Source organism: Bufo bufo, chromosome 3, assembly GCF_905171765.1.
Source record: "Bufo bufo chromosome 3, aBufBuf1.1, whole genome shotgun sequence".
Lineage (NCBI taxonomy): Eukaryota > Metazoa > Chordata > Amphibia > Anura > Bufonidae > Bufo > Bufo bufo.
The window spans coordinates 34,481,587-34,503,057 of record NC_053391.1 but is presented as its reverse complement, the minus strand read 5'-3'; the positions used below and the strand labels follow the sequence as shown (position 1 = coordinate 34,503,057).

Below are 21,471 nucleotides of genomic sequence, written 5' to 3'. Positions count from 1 at the left end.
ACTGTGCAAATCTGGATTCCTGGTTGGCCAACAAAGTCAGGAATCACGGGCTCAAAATCCTCTGGGGTACTCCAGGCAAGTTCACCGGTAGGGGGCTCAGGTGGACTTGTCTGGTGGGCTGGAAAACTAGTGTGGGCCACAGGGTCCCTGGCATGGACGTCTCCGCCGCCTTGGGGGCTTATTATCATCACTAGATGAAGAGGAGAACGAGGATGACAACAGGAAAGTGGGGTCATCCTCGTCCTCACTGGGGCTGTCGGAGTCTGAGAGCAGCTGGGCGTATGCCTCCTCGGCCGAGAACATCCGGCGGGCCATCTTCTAATGCTAAAGGGGAGTGTGTGTGTAAAACTGTATTTAGTGTATGTGTGTGAGTGGGGACGGTGTGTTTTGATGTGTACCCTACCCTAACCCACCCTAACCTAACAGAAAAAATAAAAAATAAAACAAAATTTAGAAAAACGGTGGTACTAAGCTGATCAGCGGTGGGGTGGGCGATGCCCTAACAGTGGCCGGACGCTCTTTTACAGCTAAGAGTGCCAGCCTCTGTCAACGCACCTGCAAAAAGAAAAAAAAGGCGCTTGCGCCCGAAAAAAACACGTGGGGGGGGGGGCTGCAGCCCCCCTGGGGGGTCGGGGGTCGCACAGCTGAGGGTTCTGTGGACCCCAGACACCCTCAAATCCTGGTGCTGCTCTCCCTGCCTAACTAAACCCTCCCTAAATGTTTATGTGCCAGATGGCACTTTATGCTGGCTCAGGGGCCACGGATGGCGGCGGATCGCTTGGGAGGCAGAGGGACCGACACGAGGCTTCTCTCTCCTCGCTCACACGGAAGTCTTTGGGCGGGGAGAGCGGAGCTCTGGGACGTTATCCCCCCCGTCCGTCTAACCAATCACAGGCGATCCTGAGAGGTGGCATCACCGCCACCTCACAGGATCTACGGAGGGTGATTGGTGGTGTATATTACACCACCGATCAACCTCCTATTCCAGGTCATTGGGTCACCGGAGACGCGAATGACCCGGAAATGCTGCAAACAGCAGGTCTGAATTGACCTGCGGTTTGCAGCGATCGTCGCAAGAGGTTAAAGGGACAGGCACTGTGGAGGTCACTGTTAAAGGGGCGGGCACTGGAGGTCAAAGTTAAGGGGATGGGCTACTGTGGAGGTCCCATTTTAAAGTAGCAGTGCACTGTGGGGGGTCGGTGTAAAGGGGTGGGGAATTGTGGAGTTCACTGTTAAAGGGACGGGGTGCTTTAGAGGTCAAAGTTATGGGGGATACTTTCGATATCTTTTAATGACACACAGAAATATTAAATAATATAGTTGAAATATACCCGTGCGAAGCCGAGTCCTTCTGCTAGTAAGAGATAAATATGACCTTGTTTGGATATACTTAATTCCGCCAATAATCTTACAGAAACTGCTATCATAACTAGTTTCATTGAATATCACAAAACAATTTGGCTAGAAAAAATAACAAATACAGAAACAATTTTAAACTTCAATTATGTATCATATTCTTTTAGTTTTCTATTTTTTGACATATATACAGTCGTGGCCAAAAGTTTTGAGAATGACACAAATATTAGTTTTCACAAAGTTTGCTGCTAAACTGCTTTTAGATCTTTGTTTCAGTTGTTTCTGTGATGTAGTGAAATATAATTACATGACATTTATGCAAAGAGTCAGTATTTGCAGTGTTGGCCCTTCTTTTTCAGGACCTCTGCAATTCGACTGGGCATGCTCTCAATCAACTTCTGGGCCAATTACTGACTGATAGCAACCCATTCTTTCATAATCACTTCTTGGAGTTTGTCAGAATTTATGGGTTTTTGTTTGTCCAGCCGCCTCTTGAGGATTGACCATAAGTTCTCAATGGGATTAAGATCTGGGGAGTTTCCAGGCCATGGACCCAAAATGTCAACGTTTTGGTCCCCGAGTCACTTTGTTATCACTTTTGCCTTATGGCACGGTGCTCCATCGTGCTGGAAAATGCATTGTTCTTCACCAAACTGTTGTTGGATTGTTAGAAGAAGTTGCTGTTGGAGGGTGTTTTGGTGCCATTCTTTATTCATGGCTGTGTTTTTGGGCAAAATTGTGAGTGAGCCCACTCCCTTGGATGAGAAGCAACCCCACACATGAATGGTCTCAGGATGCTTTACTGTTGGCATGACACAGGACTGATGGTAGCGCTCACCTTTTCTTCTCCGGACAAGCCTTTTTCCTGATGCCCCAAACAATCGGAAAGAGGCTTCATCGGAGAATATGACTTTGCCCCAGTCCTCAGCAGTTCATTCACCATATTTTCTGCAGAAGATCAATCTGTCCCTGATGTTTTTTTTGGAGAGAAGTGGCTTCTTTGCTGCCCTTCTTGACACCAGGCCATCTTCCAAAAGTCTTCGCCTCACTGTGCGTGCAGATGCGCTCACACCTGCCTGCTGCCATTCCTGAGCAAGCTCTGCACTGGTGGCACTCCGATCCCGCAGCTGAATCCTCTATAGGAGACGATCCTGGCGCTTGCTGGACTTTCTTGGACGCCCTGAAGCCTTCTTAACAAGAATTGAACCTCTTTCCTTGAAGTTCTTGATGATCCTATAAATTGTTGATTGAGGTGCAATCTTAGTAGCCACAATATCCTTGCCTGTGAAGCCATTTTTATGCAACACAATGATGGCTGCACGCGTTTTTGCAGGTTACCATGGTTAACAATGGAAGAACAATGATTTCAAGCATCACCCTCCTTTTAACAGGTAATCTTTTGGTCGAGAAGGGTCGGCACTGCCAAGATGTTTGCGGTGCACGAGTCAATGGGGAGGCGTCCCAAAACTTGCAATGAAGAGAGGAAAGACCGGCACTCGCAATGATTTTTCAATGCAGTGGTTTATTCAGTCACATATTACAGAGCATAGTGACGCGTTTCAGCACACACACACAAAGCACGTGTGTGTGCTGAAACGCGTCACTATGCTCTGTAATATGTGACTGAATAAACCACTGCATTGAAAAATCATTGCGAGTGCCGGTCTTTCCTCTCCCTCCTTTTAACAGGTCAAGTCTGCCATTTTAACCCAATCAGCCTGAAATAATGATCTCCAGCCTTGTGCTCGTCAACATTCTCACCTGAGTCAACAAGACGATTACTGAAATCATGATCTCAGCAGGTCCTTTAATGACAGCAATGAAATGCAGTGGAAAGTTATTTTTGGGATTAAGTTAATTTTCATGGCAAAGAAGGACTATGCAATTCATCTGATCACTCTTCATAACATTCTGGAGTATATGCAAATTGCTATTATAAAAACTTAAGCAGCAACTTTTCCAATTGCCAATATTTATGTAATTCTCAAAACTTTTGGCCACGACTGTATCTCTATGAATTCCATACAGTATTGACAGTATATGTAGTTAGTCTCATGTCCTGTTAATTCCTAAGCAACCTTGTCTCATCTGATTGATCTTTCAAGTACCAAATATCAAAGTCTAGTATTTAAAGTGGTCTGTACTTAAGGGCTAATATGTATTTTATAACTTATTTTTCAATCTGTATTTTTCATTTTCTCAAATTATTAAATGAAGGCAGAAAATGAAAAGAGGACATGGGACTCATTGTATTAAGTCTATATATCCAACTGGCCTCACTTTGTAACAGTTTTTTATCCAGATCCCCCCGGGGGGCCTTTCTGTATTTTCTCTATGCCCCAGAACCGTTGAATATTTGGATTGTTACCATGAACATATTTAACATGTCGAGACGCCAAGGTGTCTTTATTGTTTTCTATAGCATTTAGGTGTCTGAAGATCCGGCGTCTTAGTTCTTTCGTTGTTCTGACAATGTAAAGCTTAGGGCAAGGGTATGAGGCTACATGTACAACTCCTTGGGTTCTGCAGGTTATGAGTTGTCTAATTTCATATTTTTTCTCATTACTTGGATTGATAATGTTCAGAATTCTTGAGATGTACTTGCAGAGTGAGCAACATGGCGAGTATCCTCTGACTTTGTTCTTGTTTGGTTCATGAGGAATGGAATTTTCATGTAGGAAGCTATGGACAAGATGATCTTTGGGATTTGAACCTCTACGCTCTTGTTCTTTTCCCTAGGATTTGTTTGCAGTAATTCTTCAAGTTTAGCTTTTTTGGCCTTAGGCCCTTTTTAATGGGAGAGTGGAATAACCCCCTGCCTTGAACCTAGAGTGCAGTTCACTACTACTTTGCAATAAAGGATTCTTCATTGGAGCAGTTGCGTCAAGCTCTCAAGTACAGGCCACCAAACTTGTTGCTATTCCCCAAGAAGGGACTTTTTTGGACTTTTTTAATTTGAAAAAGGATAACAAATCTGAAAGTGCTGTGTGTTAAGTTTCGCCGTTTTCCGTATGGGGTTATATTTTTTATATTTTAATATTATGGGCATTATCTTGGGAAAAGGGGGGTGAGTTGAGATTTTATGTTTTAAAAATTGTTTTATTTATAAAAACATATTTTTTAAATAGTTCCCATAGGGAACTACAAACCGGATTCCCAAAAAGTTGGGACACTATACAAATCGTGAATAAAAACTGAATGCAATGATGTGGAGGTGCCAACTTCTAATATTTTATTCAGAATAGAACATAAATCATAGAACAAAAGTTTAAACTGAGAAAATATACAATTTTAAGGGAAAAATATGTTGAATCAGAATTTCATGGTGTCAACAAATCCCCAAAAAGTTGGGACGAGGCCATTTTCACCACTGTGTGGCATCTCCCCTTCTTCTTACAACACTCAACAGACGTCTGGGGACCGAGGAGACCAGTTTCTCAAGTTTAGAAATAGGAATGCTGTCCCATTCTTGTCTAATACAGGCCTCTAACTGTTCAATCGTCTTGGGCCTTCTTTGTTGCACCTTCCTCTTTATGATGCGCCAAATGTTCTCTATAGGTGAAAGATTTGGACTGCAGACTTGCCATTTCAGTACCCGGATCCTTCTCCTACGCAGCCATGATGTTGTGATTGATGCAGAATGTGGTCTGGCATTATCTTGTTGAAAAATGCAGGGTCTTCCCTGAAAGAGATGACGTCTGGATGGGAGCATATGTTGTTCTAGAACCTGAATATATTTTTCTGCATTAATGGTGCCTTTCCAGACATGCAAGCTGCCCATGCCACACGCACTCATGCAACCCCATACCATCAGAGATGCAGGCTTCTGAACTGAGCGTTGATAACAACTTGAGTTGTCCTTGTCCTCTTTGGTCTGAATGACATGGCGTCCCAGATTTCCAAAAAGAACTTTGAATCGTGACTCGTCTGACCACAGAACAGTCTTCCATTTTGCCACACTCCATTTTAAATGATCCCTGGCCCAGTGAAAACGCCTGAGCTTGTGGCTCTTGCTTAGAAATGGCTTCTTCTTTGCACTGTAGAGTTTCAGCTGGCAACGGCGGATGGCACGGTGGATTGTGTTCACTGACAATGGTTTCTGGAAGTATTCCTGAGCCCATTCTGTGATTTCCTTTACAGTATCATTCCTGTTTGTGGTGCAGTGTCGTTTAAGGGCCCGGAGATCACGGGCATCCAGTATGGTTTTACGGCCTTGACCCTTACGCACAGAGATTGTTCCAGATTCTCTGAATCTTCGGATGATGTTATGCACAGTTGATAATGATAGACGCAAAGTCTTTGCAATTTTTCGCTGGGTAACACCTTTCTGATATTGCTCCACTATCTTTCTGCGCAACATTGTGGGAATTGGTGATCCTCTACCCATCTTGGCTTCTGAGAGACACTGCCACTCTGAGAAGCTCTTTTTATACCAAATCATGTTGCCAATTGACCTAATTAGTGTTAATTGGTCTTCCAGCTCTTCGTTATGCTCAAATTTACTTTTTCCAGCCTCTTATTGCTACTTGTCCCAACTTTTTTGGGATTTGTTGACACCGTGAAAATTTGAATCAACGTATTTTTCCTTTAAAATGATACATTTACTCGGATTAAACGTTTGATCTGTCATCTACGTTCTATTACAAATAAAATATTGACATTTGCCATCTCCACATCATTGCATTCAGTTTTTATTCACAATTTGTTTAGTGTCCCAACTTTTTGGGAATCCGGTTTGTATAACAAGCAATCATTGGATTGCTTTTCTCATAGACTCCAATGCATAAGCATTTAAGTCTATAAGGATTTTACTGTATTTCTAAGGATCCCTGCTATAGGCAGAGGCTCTATAGAAATTACTAAGCAGCAGCCTCCTGTCTGGAGAACAGGGGCTGCTGCTAACACACTCCAAATCCCCTGATCTCTGCCTGGGGGAGCCGGAGCACAACTAGAAGGGCGCGCTTCCGGGTTTTCAGCATTCAGATGCCAGTGGTCATGATTGACCACAGCATCTGAAGTGTTAAATGTCCATGATCGGCATTACTGCTGGTCGCGGACATTAGCTGCGGGTGCCTGCTGTATGAAACAGCAGTCGCCCCACGTCTTTGGTGCCCACTCCGCTCAGGCGTAGGCACCATCTTTAAAGTCCTGTCCGCCGATGTAAATATCCGTATGGCGGTCAGGAATGGGTTAAACAGGCTGTTTACACCCGGCTGCCATCTGTTTAGCCACAGAAATATTTGTTGCTGTTTCTTTGATATTACTAATGCTGTCTTGACATTAAAGTGCTTCAAAGGGGTTTGATATAGTCTTAGGACAACTCAGACTTTTCAGAGCAATCTGAGCACTTTTCATTCTGGTCAAATTTATTCGCATCCGAAAGGAGTCTGCCATCCGAATCTAACCTAAAATGAAAGAAAGAGTCTCTCCTCTCTCATAGATTGCCCATACACAAACCTAGTACACACATATCACAAGGAATCAGCAAACTAGGTCTACCACTGTTGGCTTATACAAATTTTGTGCTTTTTTGTAGTTCTTTTTGTTTACATTTTTTATTACCTATGAAACAGGAAAAATCCTTTGCAACATGCAAAATCAAAGATTTCCAATGCCAAAAGCATCGCTGAGGAGAACTCCAAACCTAAATGCACTACCTGTATTTGCTCAAGGTACGGTGTCATTCAACTTTTTGGGTTAGCATAGGGAATTCTTGTATTGTTGATATTTTCTGTTTGGATTTCCAGGCTCGCCTATGTTCCCACAGGACCAGAGAGATGCAGTAAGTACCATATGTTTTGGACCTCTCAGGGTTCATTTTCCCACACTCCACATCTTGACACTACCTTCATGACTAGTCAAGGGTAATGCACATAATTCACATGAGGTGCATGCCACCTTTAAACTTTTTTTAGAAATTGCCGAACAGAGCTCCAAACCTGAATGCACCACCTGTATTTGCTCAAGGTATGGTATCTTTCACAGATTAAATTTTTTTCGTGTTAACATTGAAATTTTTGTATTGTTGATATTTTCTGTATGGATTTTTAGGCTCGCCTATACTCCCACAGGACCAAAGAGATGCAGTGTTGCCGAACAGAACTCCAAACCTGAATCCGCCACCTGTATTTTCTCAAGGTATATTTGACAGATTGAAAACTTTTCGGGTTAATATTTTCCGTTTTTGAATTGTTAATATTTCTGTATGTGGATTTCCAGGCTCATCTGCACTCCCACAAGACCAAAGAGATGGGGTAAGTACCATATTTTTTGCTGCTCTCAGAGTTCATCTTTATACACTCTACAACTTGACACCACCTCCATGACTAGTCAAGGGTAATTCACAGGAGGTGCAGGAATACAAATGTGGTACTAGTACTCACATCAGAAGGTGTAAAGACTTTAAAAAAAATTCCATACATAATCTCTACCTCAGGTATGTTCGAATCTCAATCAGTTTGGACAGCTTTCATCTCCAAAAATCACTCCTCCTGGACCATCTATGAACACAACTCCAAATCATAGGCCTGTATATGATCAAGGTAGGCTCTGTTGGTTACTATGTTCACTTATATTGGTGGTGTCTGTATCTTCAACTTACCTTTGTATATATTTTCAGGGCTTGCAAAATCGTCACTGTCCCTCTCCTCTCTAAGTGAAGACAATTGGGTATGTTATATATTCCTATATATCAGTATAGTGGCATGAGAAAACAAATGATCACCCTTACCTCCCTACCAGAATGAACATACTACATCCACTGACTCAAGTAATATTAATTAAAACATAAGAACTGTGGGTTGGGTAGAGATGAGCAAATCAATTCTAAACTAACCATAACTAGTTCATTACAAATTTCAAAAAAAATTGTTTGCCAAACAAATTGAAAGTTTTTGGTTATTTGTTTAGGATGCATAGTGTACAAACTGCACCCAGTGCCCTTTCAGTGAGTATATTGGCAGAGAAAACCATAAAAGAGGAAGAAGTTGGAGGATCACATGACACTGGGAGGAACTGGGGGGATGGCTGTCCCTGATTGGCTCAGAGTCGGCAGATCTAGACAGCCTAGATCAGCCAATCGGGGACATGATTCAGGAAGGTCCTTTGCTGAGAATATCATAGAACACATTCTGTTTGTGACCTGAAATGATGTGTTGTGGCAATGTTTGATAAAAAAACTATTGCAGACACAAACCAGTAATCTAGCTGTACTAAAGACCCTCTAGGGCCAGAATTGGGAGAAAATTGGGCAGATTAGTTATTTATTTATGTATATGGACAGCCAGCTTTTGTTATTTTGGAAACCTGAATTTTTACAGTTCATAGGCTTATTGCCAGCAATATATTTGGCTCCAAAGGCTGAGCAATTGCAAAATTTTTTCTTCTGAAAACAGTTTACATTTAATGTTTTTAAATTGGGCATATCAGTGTATTACACCGTTTTATTGTACTGTATATATTACATATTATTGCAAGCTAATGGGTAGTTGATGTGGAGGTTACCTCTAAATCTGAGACTGTGCCTTGGAGCCAGGAGTCGCAGCATTTCTTCTGCTCCTCCCCCTTGCAATCTCTGTCTTTACTGCCTCTTCCTACTGGGGCACCTTACATTAAAAGCAATACTGCAATAACACTATTTTTATACCTATGATATTAAACACATTGCATATTGCTGCAACATAAAGGGTAATTACAATCAAGACAATACTGCAATAACACAATTTTTATACCCTTGTTATTGAACCTTCTTCTTTTAAGAAAACCCAATGTGCTATGGAACCTACTCAAATTTCCCTGTTAATGACTTGGATGAGAACAGCCAGCTTTTGGACTGCCGTCAGGAGGAGGTTCAGGCAGAGGCAGTGGACCCCATGCATAGGTGTGTTGGTGGTGGTTGTAGTGGCACTCATAGCCATGGTAGTGGCGTTTGGGGCAGTGGGGGGAATCAAGGGGGGAGCTCACAATGACATATCACAGTCTGATAAAAAATGGCATGGAGAGTGAGGATGATGATTGCGATGATTCTGTGTTGGACAGGATCTAGGAGGGTGCTAAGGAGGATGTAACTTCAGAGGAGGAAGATGGTGGCTGCAGTGGCAATAAAGAGCAGAGGCAGTGTATGGCCAGAACCTGACAAAAAACTTCCAGGGACAGATTTGCTTTTGATATGGTGAGCTTAGGGACAAGTGATGCCACTGATATTGTGGGCGCAAACTCAAAATATGCCAGACCTAAGCCAAGCTCGGCTGCTGCTAGCTCTGCGTGATTATCTCCCATCTGGCAGTTTTTCTCCAGTACCGGAAGACAAAAGCATTGCTGTGTGCAAGATCAGCAGGATCAAAATATTCCATGGGTGTTCAAACATAAACGGAATCGCAGCTCTATTGCAGCACATTATGCAGCATGACAAATTGCTATGGGAAGATAGAAGTGGCCTCCTTCTTTCAGTCTCCTATGTGGCAGCCAGACCTCATCCATATGTGTAAAGCCCCAGAGTGGCATTACCACTTCTGCACCTCACTACTATCTCTAATGGCCTAATATCATGTCATCTGTGTATTTGTTTCCAAGTCCTTCACAATGTGTATTTCCTATTTTGCAACTGTTATGTTTAAGTGCAATATGTCTGGTTCACCAGTAGGTGGCAGCATAAATGGCAGAGCTACAGGTACAGAGAATAGAGCTTTCCTTCCATTCTAACCTCCCTCTGTGGAGGAGTGGGTGAGTCCCATTTCCTGCAGGAAGGGTGGGGACCAGTTTAGTCAGTTCAGCTTACCCGCTGCTAGGGGAAGAAAGCAATGGCTGGGCACGTTGCCATTTGATGTGCCCACGCCAATCCTTGTTCAAGCCAGCTAGAGCACCTTCAGCTCTGCTGGATGTGGAGGCACAGCTTGGAGCCTTTTGAGTCAGGAGGGAAAGTTCCCTGGACAAACCTAGAGTCAGACTACAGATAGAAGTTGCAGCATCCTGCAGAAGCAGAGATTCTATTTAAGCTTGTCAGTACAGCAGAGCCAGAGAGCGACAGATGTAGCAGAGATGAGTTTGCCTGCCACAGTTAATGCTAAAAACGGCTGGGAACCAAAACAAAGCCTGAGACGGTTTGGAGAAACGTTTAATGAAAGTAAAACTGTAATCAACTTTATCACAAGGTCTGGACTCAATTTATTTCTTCATCCCCTTCATCAACAACCCCCCTTTTCATTGCTTTCGGAGCCAACACCTAGAGTCCAGCGTATCCAGGTAGGAGCTCCGCGACACGTGCACCAACATTAAGGGACAGTATAGGCTACCCTACACCACTCTGGCATTCCTACATCTGGGTACCATCTGCTACATCACTAAAAGGGGGCCCTGTGCCCTTGTTGCTTCACTGCAACTGGCGTCACGAAAACAAGTACTTTCTTCCTCTTAAATGGTCCTGGGGGTAGGCGCCCGTCGCACATGCAGTCCTAATCATGATCATCATCAGTTTTTGCTTCTCATGCTCAGACTACTCCTTCTCTGCTCCATTGTCAATCATTAGAGATGAACGAATTTCTAAAAAATTTGATTCGGCTGGTTCGTCAAATTTTCTAAAAAGATTAGATTCAATCCGAATTTATTTGTTGGCGAATCGCATTAAAAAACAGCTATTTCCTGGCTGCAGAGAGCCTGTATAGTGGTGTAAAACACTGTGCCTTTCAGTAAAATGCATAGGGTGTATGCTGTGGTAGTGAAACAATACATGTCAGTATGACATGCACATGACAGGCGTCGCTCTTAGAATCACTGCACACTTCACTTATTTGGGCAGTTACGGGGCCAAAACTAACCAAATAACTTAAGTGTGAACTTAGCCTTACAGGTCGAAGTTAGCGCCAGGTATAAAGAACCGTGCAGAGGCCCAAGATCCTACTATAGCATGAAAGAGCACACTCCTTTTAGACTGTCGTCACCTTCTGACGGATCAGAAAAAGGGTCAAATAAATGATAATGTCAACCGGGCCAAAAAGGCAAAATAGTGGCCCAGTCATGGAGTGGGGAGGATGGGAGAACAGCTTGAGAAGTCCACAGAGTGGCCCAATGACATAATGTTGAGGTAGCAGCAGCATAAGAAGACCACAGAGTGGCCCAGTGACATGGTGGGGAGGTGGAAGCAGCAGCAGCATGAGGAGACCACAGAGTGGCCCATTTACATAGCACAGGTGCTACCCACGCCCAGGATTGCGGGCCCTACGTCCATCAGGGTCTCCACCAGCTGCTATGTTACTGGCTCCAACCCCCACTTCTCCTCCTCCTCCACTTCCACCTCCAGCAGCAGTGAGCCATCAGTTGCTAGCTGGAAGCAGTGTAGCACTGCTGTGGGTAAGCGTCAACAGGCCGTGCTGAAGCTGATCTGTTTAGGGGACAAACAGCACACCTCTGTAGAGCTGTGGCAGGGTATAAAGGACCAAACCGAGCTGTGGCTCTCGCCACTCAACCTACAACCAGGCATGGTTGTGTCTGACAATGGCCATAACTTGGTGGCGGCTTTGGAGCTCGGCAACCTGACACACATCCCACGCCTAGCCCACGTCTTAAACGTAGTGGTTTAGCGGTTTATCAAAACCTATCCCAATTTGCCAGAGCTACTAGTGAAGGTGTGCCGCGTGTGTGCCCATTTCCGCAAGTCATCCACAGCTTCAGCTGGTCTGTCAACACTGCAGCAGCGCTTGCAGCTTCCAGCTCACCGATTGTTGTGCGATGTAAGCATGCGCTGGAACTCTACGTTCCACATGTTGGCCAGGCTTTGTGAGCAGCAGAGGGCAGTTGTGGAAAAGCTGTCGCCTTTCGAGTCAACTGCCACTATTCACAAGCGAAGAGTTGGCATTGATGGCAGACCTCTGTGAGGTTTTAAAAAACTTTGATGAATCCACACAGATGGTTAGTGGCAATAACACTATTATCAGCGTAACCATCCCACTGCTGTGTATACTCAAACGATCGCTGCTCACAATTAAGGACGATGCTTTGAATGTGGCAGACGAGGAAATGGTTGAGGACATTACACAGGGTGATAGCCAGATCACCCAAAGTTCGTCTTGTCAGCGCGAATTGAAGGGAGGAGTAGGAGGAGGAGCTGGAGACAGTTGCATCTGCTACAGAGGGTAGTACCCATGGAACTTTAATTCCTTCTGTTCAGTGTGGATGGGCAGAAGAGGAGAAGGAGGAAGAGTGGGTGGAGAGTCATCCTGATGTCGACATCAACGTCTTGCCTGTTGGTACTCTGGCACACATGGCTGACTTCATGTTAGGCTGCCTTTCCCGCGTCCATCGCGTTATACACATTTTAGATAACATGGATTACTGGGTGTTCACCCTTCTCGACCCCCGCTACAAAGAGAACTTCTCATCTCTCATTCCTGTGGTGGAGAGGACGAGCAAAATGGTGCATTCATCTGACAACGCTGGCAGCAGAGTCCATACTTCCTTAGACAACCGAGGAGGGGAGACAAGGGGAACACACAGCAGTTCCAAAAAAAGGCAGGGCACCACTCTCCAAGGCATGGGACACTTTCATGACACCCCGCCAGCAACCTCACCCTGAAGCGCGACCTAGTGGTACAAGGAGGGAAAAGTTTTGGAAGATGGTGAAGGAGTACATAGCAGACCGTGTCAGCGTCCTCAGTGATCCCTCAGTGCCTTACAACTACTGGGTGTCCAAGCTAGACACGTGGCACGAACTTGCACTCTACGCCTTGGAGGTGCTGGCCTGCCCTGCCGCCAGCGTTTTGTCTCAGCGTGTATTTAGTGCTGCTGGTGGCATTATAACAGATAAGCGTATCCGCTTGTCCACTGGCAATGCTGACAGGTTGACTCAGATAAAAATGAACAAGGCCTGGATTGCCCCTGACCTCTCAACTCCACCAGAGGAGAGCTGAGCTGATGATGAACATAAAGGCAATTTCAATCTATCATTTATAATGTACTCAATCTACTGTAGTGTATTCCCATGCACCTTTTTTTATAGGGTCAGCTCAACAGCAGGCCCTCGCATATAATGTTTTAGAGGGTCTGCTCACCAGCAGGGCCGCACCTAAAATCTTTTTCCCCAGCAAGCACTCGCCCCTAATGTTTTAGAGGGTCAGCTCAGCAGCAGGCCCTCGCCCCTAATGTTTTAGAGGGTCAGCTCAGCAGCAGGCCCTCGCCCCTAATGTTTTAGAGGGTCAGCTCAGCAGCCGGCCTTCGCATATAATGTTTGACAGGGTCAGCTCACTAGCAGGCCCTCACATATAATGTTTTAGAGCGTCAGCTCACCAGCAGGAACTCGCATATAATGTTTTAGAGCATCAGCTCACCAGCAGGCACTCGCATATAATGTTTTACAGCGTCAGCTCACCAGCAGGCACTCGCATATAATGTTTTAGAGCATCAGCTCACCAGCAGGCCCTCACATATAATGTTTTAGAGCGTCAGTTCACCAGCAGGCCCTCACATATAATTTTTTAGAGCGTCAGCTCACCAGCAGGCACTCGCATATAATGTTTTACAGCGTCAGCTCACCAGCAGGCACTCGCATATAATGTTTTAGAGCGTCAGCTCAGCAGCAGGCCCTCGTCCATAATGTTTTAGAGGGTCAGATCAGCAGCAGACCCTCACCCCTAATGTTTTAGAGGGTCAGCTCAGCAGCAGGCCCTCGCATATGATGTTTGACAGGGTCATCTCACCAGCAGGCCCTCGCCCATAATGTTTTATAGGGTCAGCTCACCAGCAGGCCCGGTCAGCTCAGCAGCAGGCCCTCGCATATGATGTTTTACAGGGTCATCTCACCAGCAGGCCCTTGCCCCTAATGTTTTAGAGGGTCATCTCACCAGCAGGCCCTCGCATATGATGTTTTACAGGGTCATCTCACCAGCAGTCCCTTTCACTTAGTGCATAGGCTTTATGAGTGTAGGAGTCCCACTACCTGAACAACTGTACCACAATGTGAATGAGGCCCTCCTTTATGTGATATACAGGTTGTATCGGAGTGCCTCTTGCTTGTAATTCTTTGCAGCACTTGCACTTTATGTACAATTGAATATACAGGAAAGAATGTTTCCTAACAATTTTTCCTTTTGGGGGGTTTTGTGCGTATTTTTGTCACTTGAATTATGAACAGAAGAGTATATTTGACTACTGTTCTGAGCACTTGCTCATACTATACTGGATATGGTGGCTGCCCGACTGTTCAGGGAGGGTAGACAGGGACTGTGGGTCCCCCCCCCCCTTCCTTTTCCCATCCTTAGGGTACTTGTATGGCCCTAGATTTAGAGTTGTTAGTTGGTGGGAGTATGTAGGGTTAACTTATTGCACAGCAGGAAGAGGAGGCGGGTAGCGGGAGGGTACTTATGTGCTGTCCCCGCCTATCCTCTTCCTCTTTATCTGAAGCGCGGTGCCCCCTCCCTCCCTCCCTTTTGTTTCCGGTATTTGGAAGTTTTAATGTTAATTTATATTTCTGTTTGTCTGTGCGTTATGTCCTCAAGGAGGCTGTATGCAGGATTGAAGAATTTTATAAGTCACAGCTGGCGGCAAGTTACTGCAAATAAAAAAGTTATTAATGATGGGTTTGGCGAAATCTGCCCGTTGGGAGTCCAGCGGCTGGCGGATCGCACGGTTTTTATACTGTTGCCGTTTTGATGAATAAAAATATAGCTGTGGCCGACTACCACCCAGCAATAAAGAAAGGTTAAAAGAAAGAACGTGGTCAGTGTCCTTATTTGGGATGGTTGTGAAGTGTGGGCCAGTGTGGTAGGGGTCACCCCCCCCCCCCCCTCCTTTTATCCTTGGTTATTACCAACAGTCTGTATGGGACAAGTTTTGGCGATATCTGGCCATAACACTTTGTTCAGTTTATAGTATTGATCATGGACGATTTTTGAGCATTGATTTGGGTTGACTATATGACATCACCCTCATTGGGATGATTAGCCCTAACATTTCTAGGAGTATTGACCATCCTTGTGTATAATATACCCTGGCATCATTTAGCCATAACAGCATACCAGTCCCCTGATGAGTCGGCAGATGCTGATAAAACGCGTTGGAACATTTGTTGGTGCACTATTAGGTGCGCTTTTGATTGGGAAATTTTTAATGCAATATTAGGTGCTCCCTGCATTCTGTGTAGGTCAAGGTGCTCAATTTGTGATATTCACTAGTGTCAGGGGTGGAGGTACCCTATTCACACCTGTCTAAAGAAAGCTGGGCAGTCAAAAACGGACAAGAGGGATTTCTCAGGGCTGTATAGTGAGGCTTGATACAGACAGTATTAGGGACACCTAGGGCAAGAGACCCAGCATTGTGTCCCTCTGTCTATTATTTCCTCTCGCACTATTATATATTACTATCCCCTGTTTGGGTCCTCTCTGATTTCCCTGCATATATTAGAATCATCCTTGCATTCTTTATGGGCCTATTGTAAATGATACTATTAAAGGTTACGTTTTAAAGGCTACCCACCATTTGTGATTTGTTATGTAATTACGGGTTTAGCTTGAAATATCACGTAGTTTGCTGTCCATATTGATTTGGTTTTGTGAATTAAAGGGGTTGTCCGGGATTGGGGACATTGTTGTAAGGGTACAACAAGCACATAAATATTACATACATTTGCCAGAGTTTTCTGATGCCCTGTATTTATTTCATAAATGCTCCGCCGGAAGTTCAGATTTTCAAAGATTCAGTGACGCACCGTACTCCTTACTGGTGTGCTAAGCCTCTTCTTCCGCTTAGCAAGGAGCCCGGTGACGTCACCAGCACACAGGAGCGTTCTGGAGCTAGTAAGGAGGCTGTCAGTAGGAGGGAAATGTTAGAGCTAAACCACGCCCCTCTGTGACATCACCAGGCACAGAGGGCGTTAGTCTGGGAAGAAGGAGACAGTATTTGGCGGAGGGAACTCGCCTCACTAAGGAACGCCCCCCTCTGCCGATAACGTCACCGGCCATAGACGAGCGTTATTAGGAGTAGAAGGAGGTTCTATTGGAGGCAGAAAACTATGCTATTTAGCATACTGCACGCCTCGCATGGTCTTTTGCAATGAATGGGATGTGCTACAGTACGGGTGCTAACCATGCCTCCCAGTCCGATCGCTGCCTGCCACTATTGTCTTTTATGCAATGCTAGCAGAGAGCAGATACATGGAAGCAGGGAGGGATTCAGCTTGTAGACTTAGAAAAAGGTGGTTTTAGGGGAGGAATACTGATGAGGAGCATGAGTGGCAGGAGGCTGAATACTGATGAGGGGGAGTGGTAAGGCTCGTGAGGTCCAGCTGCAGAGCCACGCAGCCTTGTGGGACCCATAAGGTAGTGTGGCCGGAAATGACATAGCGCAGGAGCTGCTATGTAAACAATACTGACAGCAGTATTAGAGACTCATAGGAGCAAAGGGGATCACCTTGACATTGCGTAATGTCAAGGTGATTATTAATGTTTTTAAAAATTACTTTGATCCCGGACAACCCCTTTAAGTCTGTGCCAGAAATACACCTAATTCAGGCTTATTTCTGTTTCATAAATGACCCTCAAAATGTATTTATTTCATCTGAGGACATAAACAAGTTAAAAACATAGTGCCGACCGATTTCGGGCAGAGGAGCCCATAGTCATGGCATAATACAGTGGTCCCTCAAGTTGAAACCATTGTAAGTTTAATAATCGGTTCCAAAGCCCCAAAATGTCATCCAAGATAAGAGAAGATGAAGATTTAAGAGAAATAAACAGATAACTAAGAGAGAGAGAAAGCAAGTCCTTACATATAACAGTGGGAATAGCTGAGAACTAGCAACTAATCCAGCTATTTTACCAGAGAAGTAGCCTGGATTGGATCTGAGTCTGAGAAATTGTTGAGGCTGGTTTCAACTTACAATGGGTCAGAAAAGACCATTGTACAGTATGTTGAAAATATTGTATCTTGAGGCCATTGTATCTTGAGGAATCACTGTACATAAAAGATATGATGAAATTGTCCTCCACCAGTGTACAAAACATAATTTTTATCAAAATGAATGAGCCATGGGCAGTAACCCAGCACATGGGGTATCTACAAATATTTGGTTTGTAATGCTATTTAATGTTTGCACTGTACACCAGCAGGTGAGGTATGTTTGACATCAGGAATGGGGCTAACCACCCCATTTTTCCCCTCTTGGTAGGATTGGGCTGGTCCTATTTCCTGCCTGGAATGGAAGGGGAGGAAGCACGTCCTATTGCTCCTGCTCCTAGGGCCTTAGGGACCAGAGAAGAAACTCATCTGTGAGATCACTACTCCAGAGAGACTTCAAGGACAAGCACTATATACACTCTGAAAGGGTACAGCATTACAGTCAGCAGAATAACCAGCAACCATTGCTATCCAGATTTTGCTCCATGTGAGTGACTACGGCTCAGACACCCATCACCTAAGATCACATTAAGGCCAGGCCAACTAAAAAAAGCCTTCATAACACAGTGGACACCTACAGCCACAAGTGCCAGCTTTAAGCTGTTTGCCACAAGATCAAGGGAGAGACATCAGCAATATAACATACCAGAGGTGCTATCATCTGATACATTGCCATCCACCATATCTTATCATCTGAGAAGAGAAATTGCACTGTATACCTACTACTGCTAGAGGTAATGCTATTTCTATTTTGCACTTAGTAAAAAGATACTTTTCTGGCCTGATTCCTTATTGCACTTTTTCACTGCACTGATACCACGGAACAGCGTGAGGGAGTACACCTCTACACATCATCTCATCAATAAATTGATTTTGCCCTTGCTGACGGTGCCCCATCATGCCACTGCTGCTTTCTGCCTGCCTACCATCATGTTGCATAACTTTATGGCTGCTGCTGCCATCATGCTACTGCATACCTGCCTACTATCATGTTCCACCACCCCATCTGATACTTCCTGCTGCTAATCCCCCTACTGCCACTACCATTACCGCCAAAGAGCTGTACACATACACTCACCTAAAGAATTATTAGGAACACCTGTTCTATTTCTCATTAATGCAATTCTCTAGTCAACCAATCACATGGCAGTTGCTTCAATGCATTTAGGGGTGTGGTCCTGGTCAAGACAATCTCCTGAACTCCAAACTGAATGTCAGAATGGGAAAGAAAGGTGATTTAAGCAATTTTGAGCGTGGCATGGTTGTTGGTGCCAGACAGGCCGGTCTGAGTATTTCACAATCTGCTCAGTTACTGGGATTTTCACGCACAACCATTTCTAGGGTTTACAAAGAATGGTGTGAAAAGGGAAAAACATCCAGTATGCGGCAGTCCTGTGGGCGAAAATGCCTTGTGGATGCTAGAGGTCAGAGGAGAATGGGCCGACTGATTCAAGCTGATAGAAGAGCAACATTGACTGAAATAACCACTCGTTACAACCGAGGTATGCAGCAAAGCATTTGTGAAGCCACAACACGCACAACCTTGAGGCGGATGGGCTACAACAGCAGAAGACCCCACCGGGTACCACTCATCTCCACTACAAATAGGAAAAAGAGGCTACAATTTGCAGGAGCTCACCAAAATTGGACTGTTGAAGACTGGAAAAATGTTAGCTGGTCTGATGAGTCTCGATTTCTGTTGAGACATTCAAATGGTAGAGTCTGAATTTGGCGTAAACAGAATGAGAACATGTATCCATCCTCTGATGGCTACTTCCAGCAGGATAATGCACCATGTCACAAAGCTCGAATCATTTCAAATTAGTTTCTTGAACATGACAATGAGTTCACTGTACTAAAATGGCCCCACAGTCACCAGATCTCAACCCAATAGAGCATCTTTGGGATGTGGTGGAACGGGAGCTTCGTGCCCTGGATGTGCATCCCTCAAATCTCCATCAACTGCAAGATGCTATCCTATCAATATGGGCCAACATTTCTAAAGAATGCTATCAGCACCTTGTGGAATCAATGCCACGTAGAATTAAGGCAGTTCTGAAGGCAAAAGGGGGTCCAACACCGTATTAGTATGGTGTTCCTAATAATTCTTTAGGTGAGTGTATCTACCACGTTGTCTATTCCATGAGCTGCTGCTATTGCTGCTGCTACTATTGCAACCACATGTCTTTATTACCCTACCCTTTGCACATTCACACTGTACTGCTGCTGCTCCCAATTAAAATCGTTATCATTTGGAACAATCCACTCTTTCTTCTGACAATTATCACTTGTGTGTATATAAATATGGGCAGACATTCTGTTCCTATCAAAGCATATTTTTTATGCATGTGCAGAAAAAGCCTGTTTATTATGACATTAAAGGAATGTTCCCATCTGAGACAATGGGGGCATATCGCTAGTATATGTCCCTATTGTCTGATAAATGCGGGTCCCACCTCTGGGACCTGCAACTATATTGAGAACGGAGCAGAGAAAGTGGTGGCTGGAGGACCCCAGGTTTCCCCAGGTCCGGCCACCATCAAGCGCTCTCACCGTAGAAGTGAATTGGAGTGCACCGAGCATGGTCCCTAAGGCCATAGGAACAGGAGCAATAGGGCGTGCTTCCTCCCCTTCCCTTCCCAGCAAGAAATAGGACCAGCCCAATCCTACCAAGAGGGGAGAAATGGGGTGGTTAGCCCCATTCCTGATGCCAAACATACCTCACCTGCTGGTGTACAGTGCAAACGTTAAAGTGGTGGCTGGAGGACCCCAGGTTTCCCCAGGTCCGGCCACCATCGCGCGTACTGTGAGGGCTACAATGTGGGCATACCTACTGTGAGGGGCACAATGTGGGCATTACTACTATAAAGGGGCACAATGTGGGCATTGTCACTCTTTGCAATTTTCAAAAGTTTGGAGGTATGTGAGTGTGCTTAAACACCATCTACCCCTGATCAGGGACAATTTTTGGAAGCTTTCTAATATGAAAAAGCAGAACACTGGCACAGTGTGTTTTTAAACATGCTGTATGTTAACACCGTCAACCACGCTTTTACTCATAGCTACTGTATATATGTCATAGTGACTCTGACATCATTTGTTATTGCATTGTATTGTCATTGCATTTAAGAGGTTAAAAGAGAAGAGGGAAAAAAGGCAAACATTTCTAAAACAAAAAAAGAGATAATGTAAAATATTTAAATATATATAAAAGTCCTGGGAAGACCTCAGAGTGTCTTATACCAATTTTCTGGCCAATTGATGCGTATTTGATTCCTGTAAAATCAATTTGGGCACTTACCAAATTTTTTATTTTATTCTACTGTATGAATCAGACCCAAAACGAATTTAAAAAAAATTGTTCAGAGCTCCACATTTATAATCTCAATATAATGCACATACATGTAACTGTCTTCTTATATCTACACTGTGCTTTTCCATTGTACACCACAGGACCCTAAACTCTTGGACAAGCAATACAAAGAGAAGATTCGTCCATGTATTGACATCATTGACTCTCTGAGGTCACTTGGGGTGGAGAAAGATCTGGAGTTACCAGCGATCGCTGTCATTGGGGATCAGAGTTCTGGGAAAAGTTCTGTCCTGGAGGCTTTGTCTGGGGTCAATCTTCCTAGAGGAACAGGTAAGAAGTTACTCAATAGAATAGTCTGTGGGCCTGTCCATCTCCTTGACATAATAGAGGTGTAACTTGAAGCTCCAGGATGGCAAAGCAAAATTTTTAAAAGCTCCTGTATTTTCTTATGTGGCAGGAGAAACTTTGGGCCCTTTCAGGCGCCAATGCTTAAAGGGTTTCTGTCACCCCATTAAACCGTTTTTTTTTTTTTCTTTACTAATAATCCCTATACAGGGAGTGCAGAATTTTTAGGCAAGTTGTATTTTTGAGGATTAATTTTATTATTGAACAACAACCATGTTCTCAATGAACCCAAAAAACTCATTAATATCAAAGCTGAATATTTTTGGAAGTAGTTTTTAGTTTGTTTTTAGTTTTAGCTATTTTAGGGGGATATCTGTGTGTGCAGGTGACTATTACTGTGCATAATTATTAGGCAACTTAACAAAAAACAAATATATACCCATTTCAATTATTTATTTTTACCAGTGAAACCAATATAACATCTCAACATTCACAAATATACATTTCTGACATTCAAAAACAAAACAAAAACAAATCAGTGACCAATATAGCCACCTTTCTTTGCAAGGACACTCAAA

At 44.2% G+C, this 21,471-nt stretch overlaps 1 protein-coding gene across 9 annotated transcripts in view; it reads left to right on the top strand.

Annotated features, from left to right (window-relative positions):
• The window catches only part of LOC120994463 (interferon-induced GTP-binding protein Mx2-like), a 143,809-nt gene that overhangs the window by 52,952 nt on the left and 69,386 nt on the right, over window positions 1-21,471 (top strand). For 7 of the 9 annotated variants that reach the window (XM_040423051.1, XM_040423053.1, XM_040423048.1 and 4 more), the window contains 8 exons: window positions 6,930-7,028; window positions 7,104-7,138; window positions 7,272-7,323; window positions 7,408-7,494; window positions 7,576-7,610; window positions 7,793-7,898; window positions 7,976-8,025; window positions 20,689-20,878. In XM_040423051.1, the coding sequence (XP_040278985.1) occupies window positions 6,947-7,028; window positions 7,104-7,138; window positions 7,272-7,323; window positions 7,408-7,494; window positions 7,576-7,610; window positions 7,793-7,898; window positions 7,976-8,025; window positions 20,689-20,878 (637 nt within the window). In that variant the 5' untranslated portion in view covers window positions 6,930-6,946. The remainder of the gene's footprint in view (window positions 1-6,929; window positions 7,029-7,103; window positions 7,139-7,271; window positions 7,324-7,407; window positions 7,495-7,575; window positions 7,611-7,792; window positions 7,899-7,975; window positions 8,026-20,688; window positions 20,879-21,471) is intronic. The other 2 variants (XM_040423057.1, XM_040423050.1) reach the window with 1 other exon arrangement.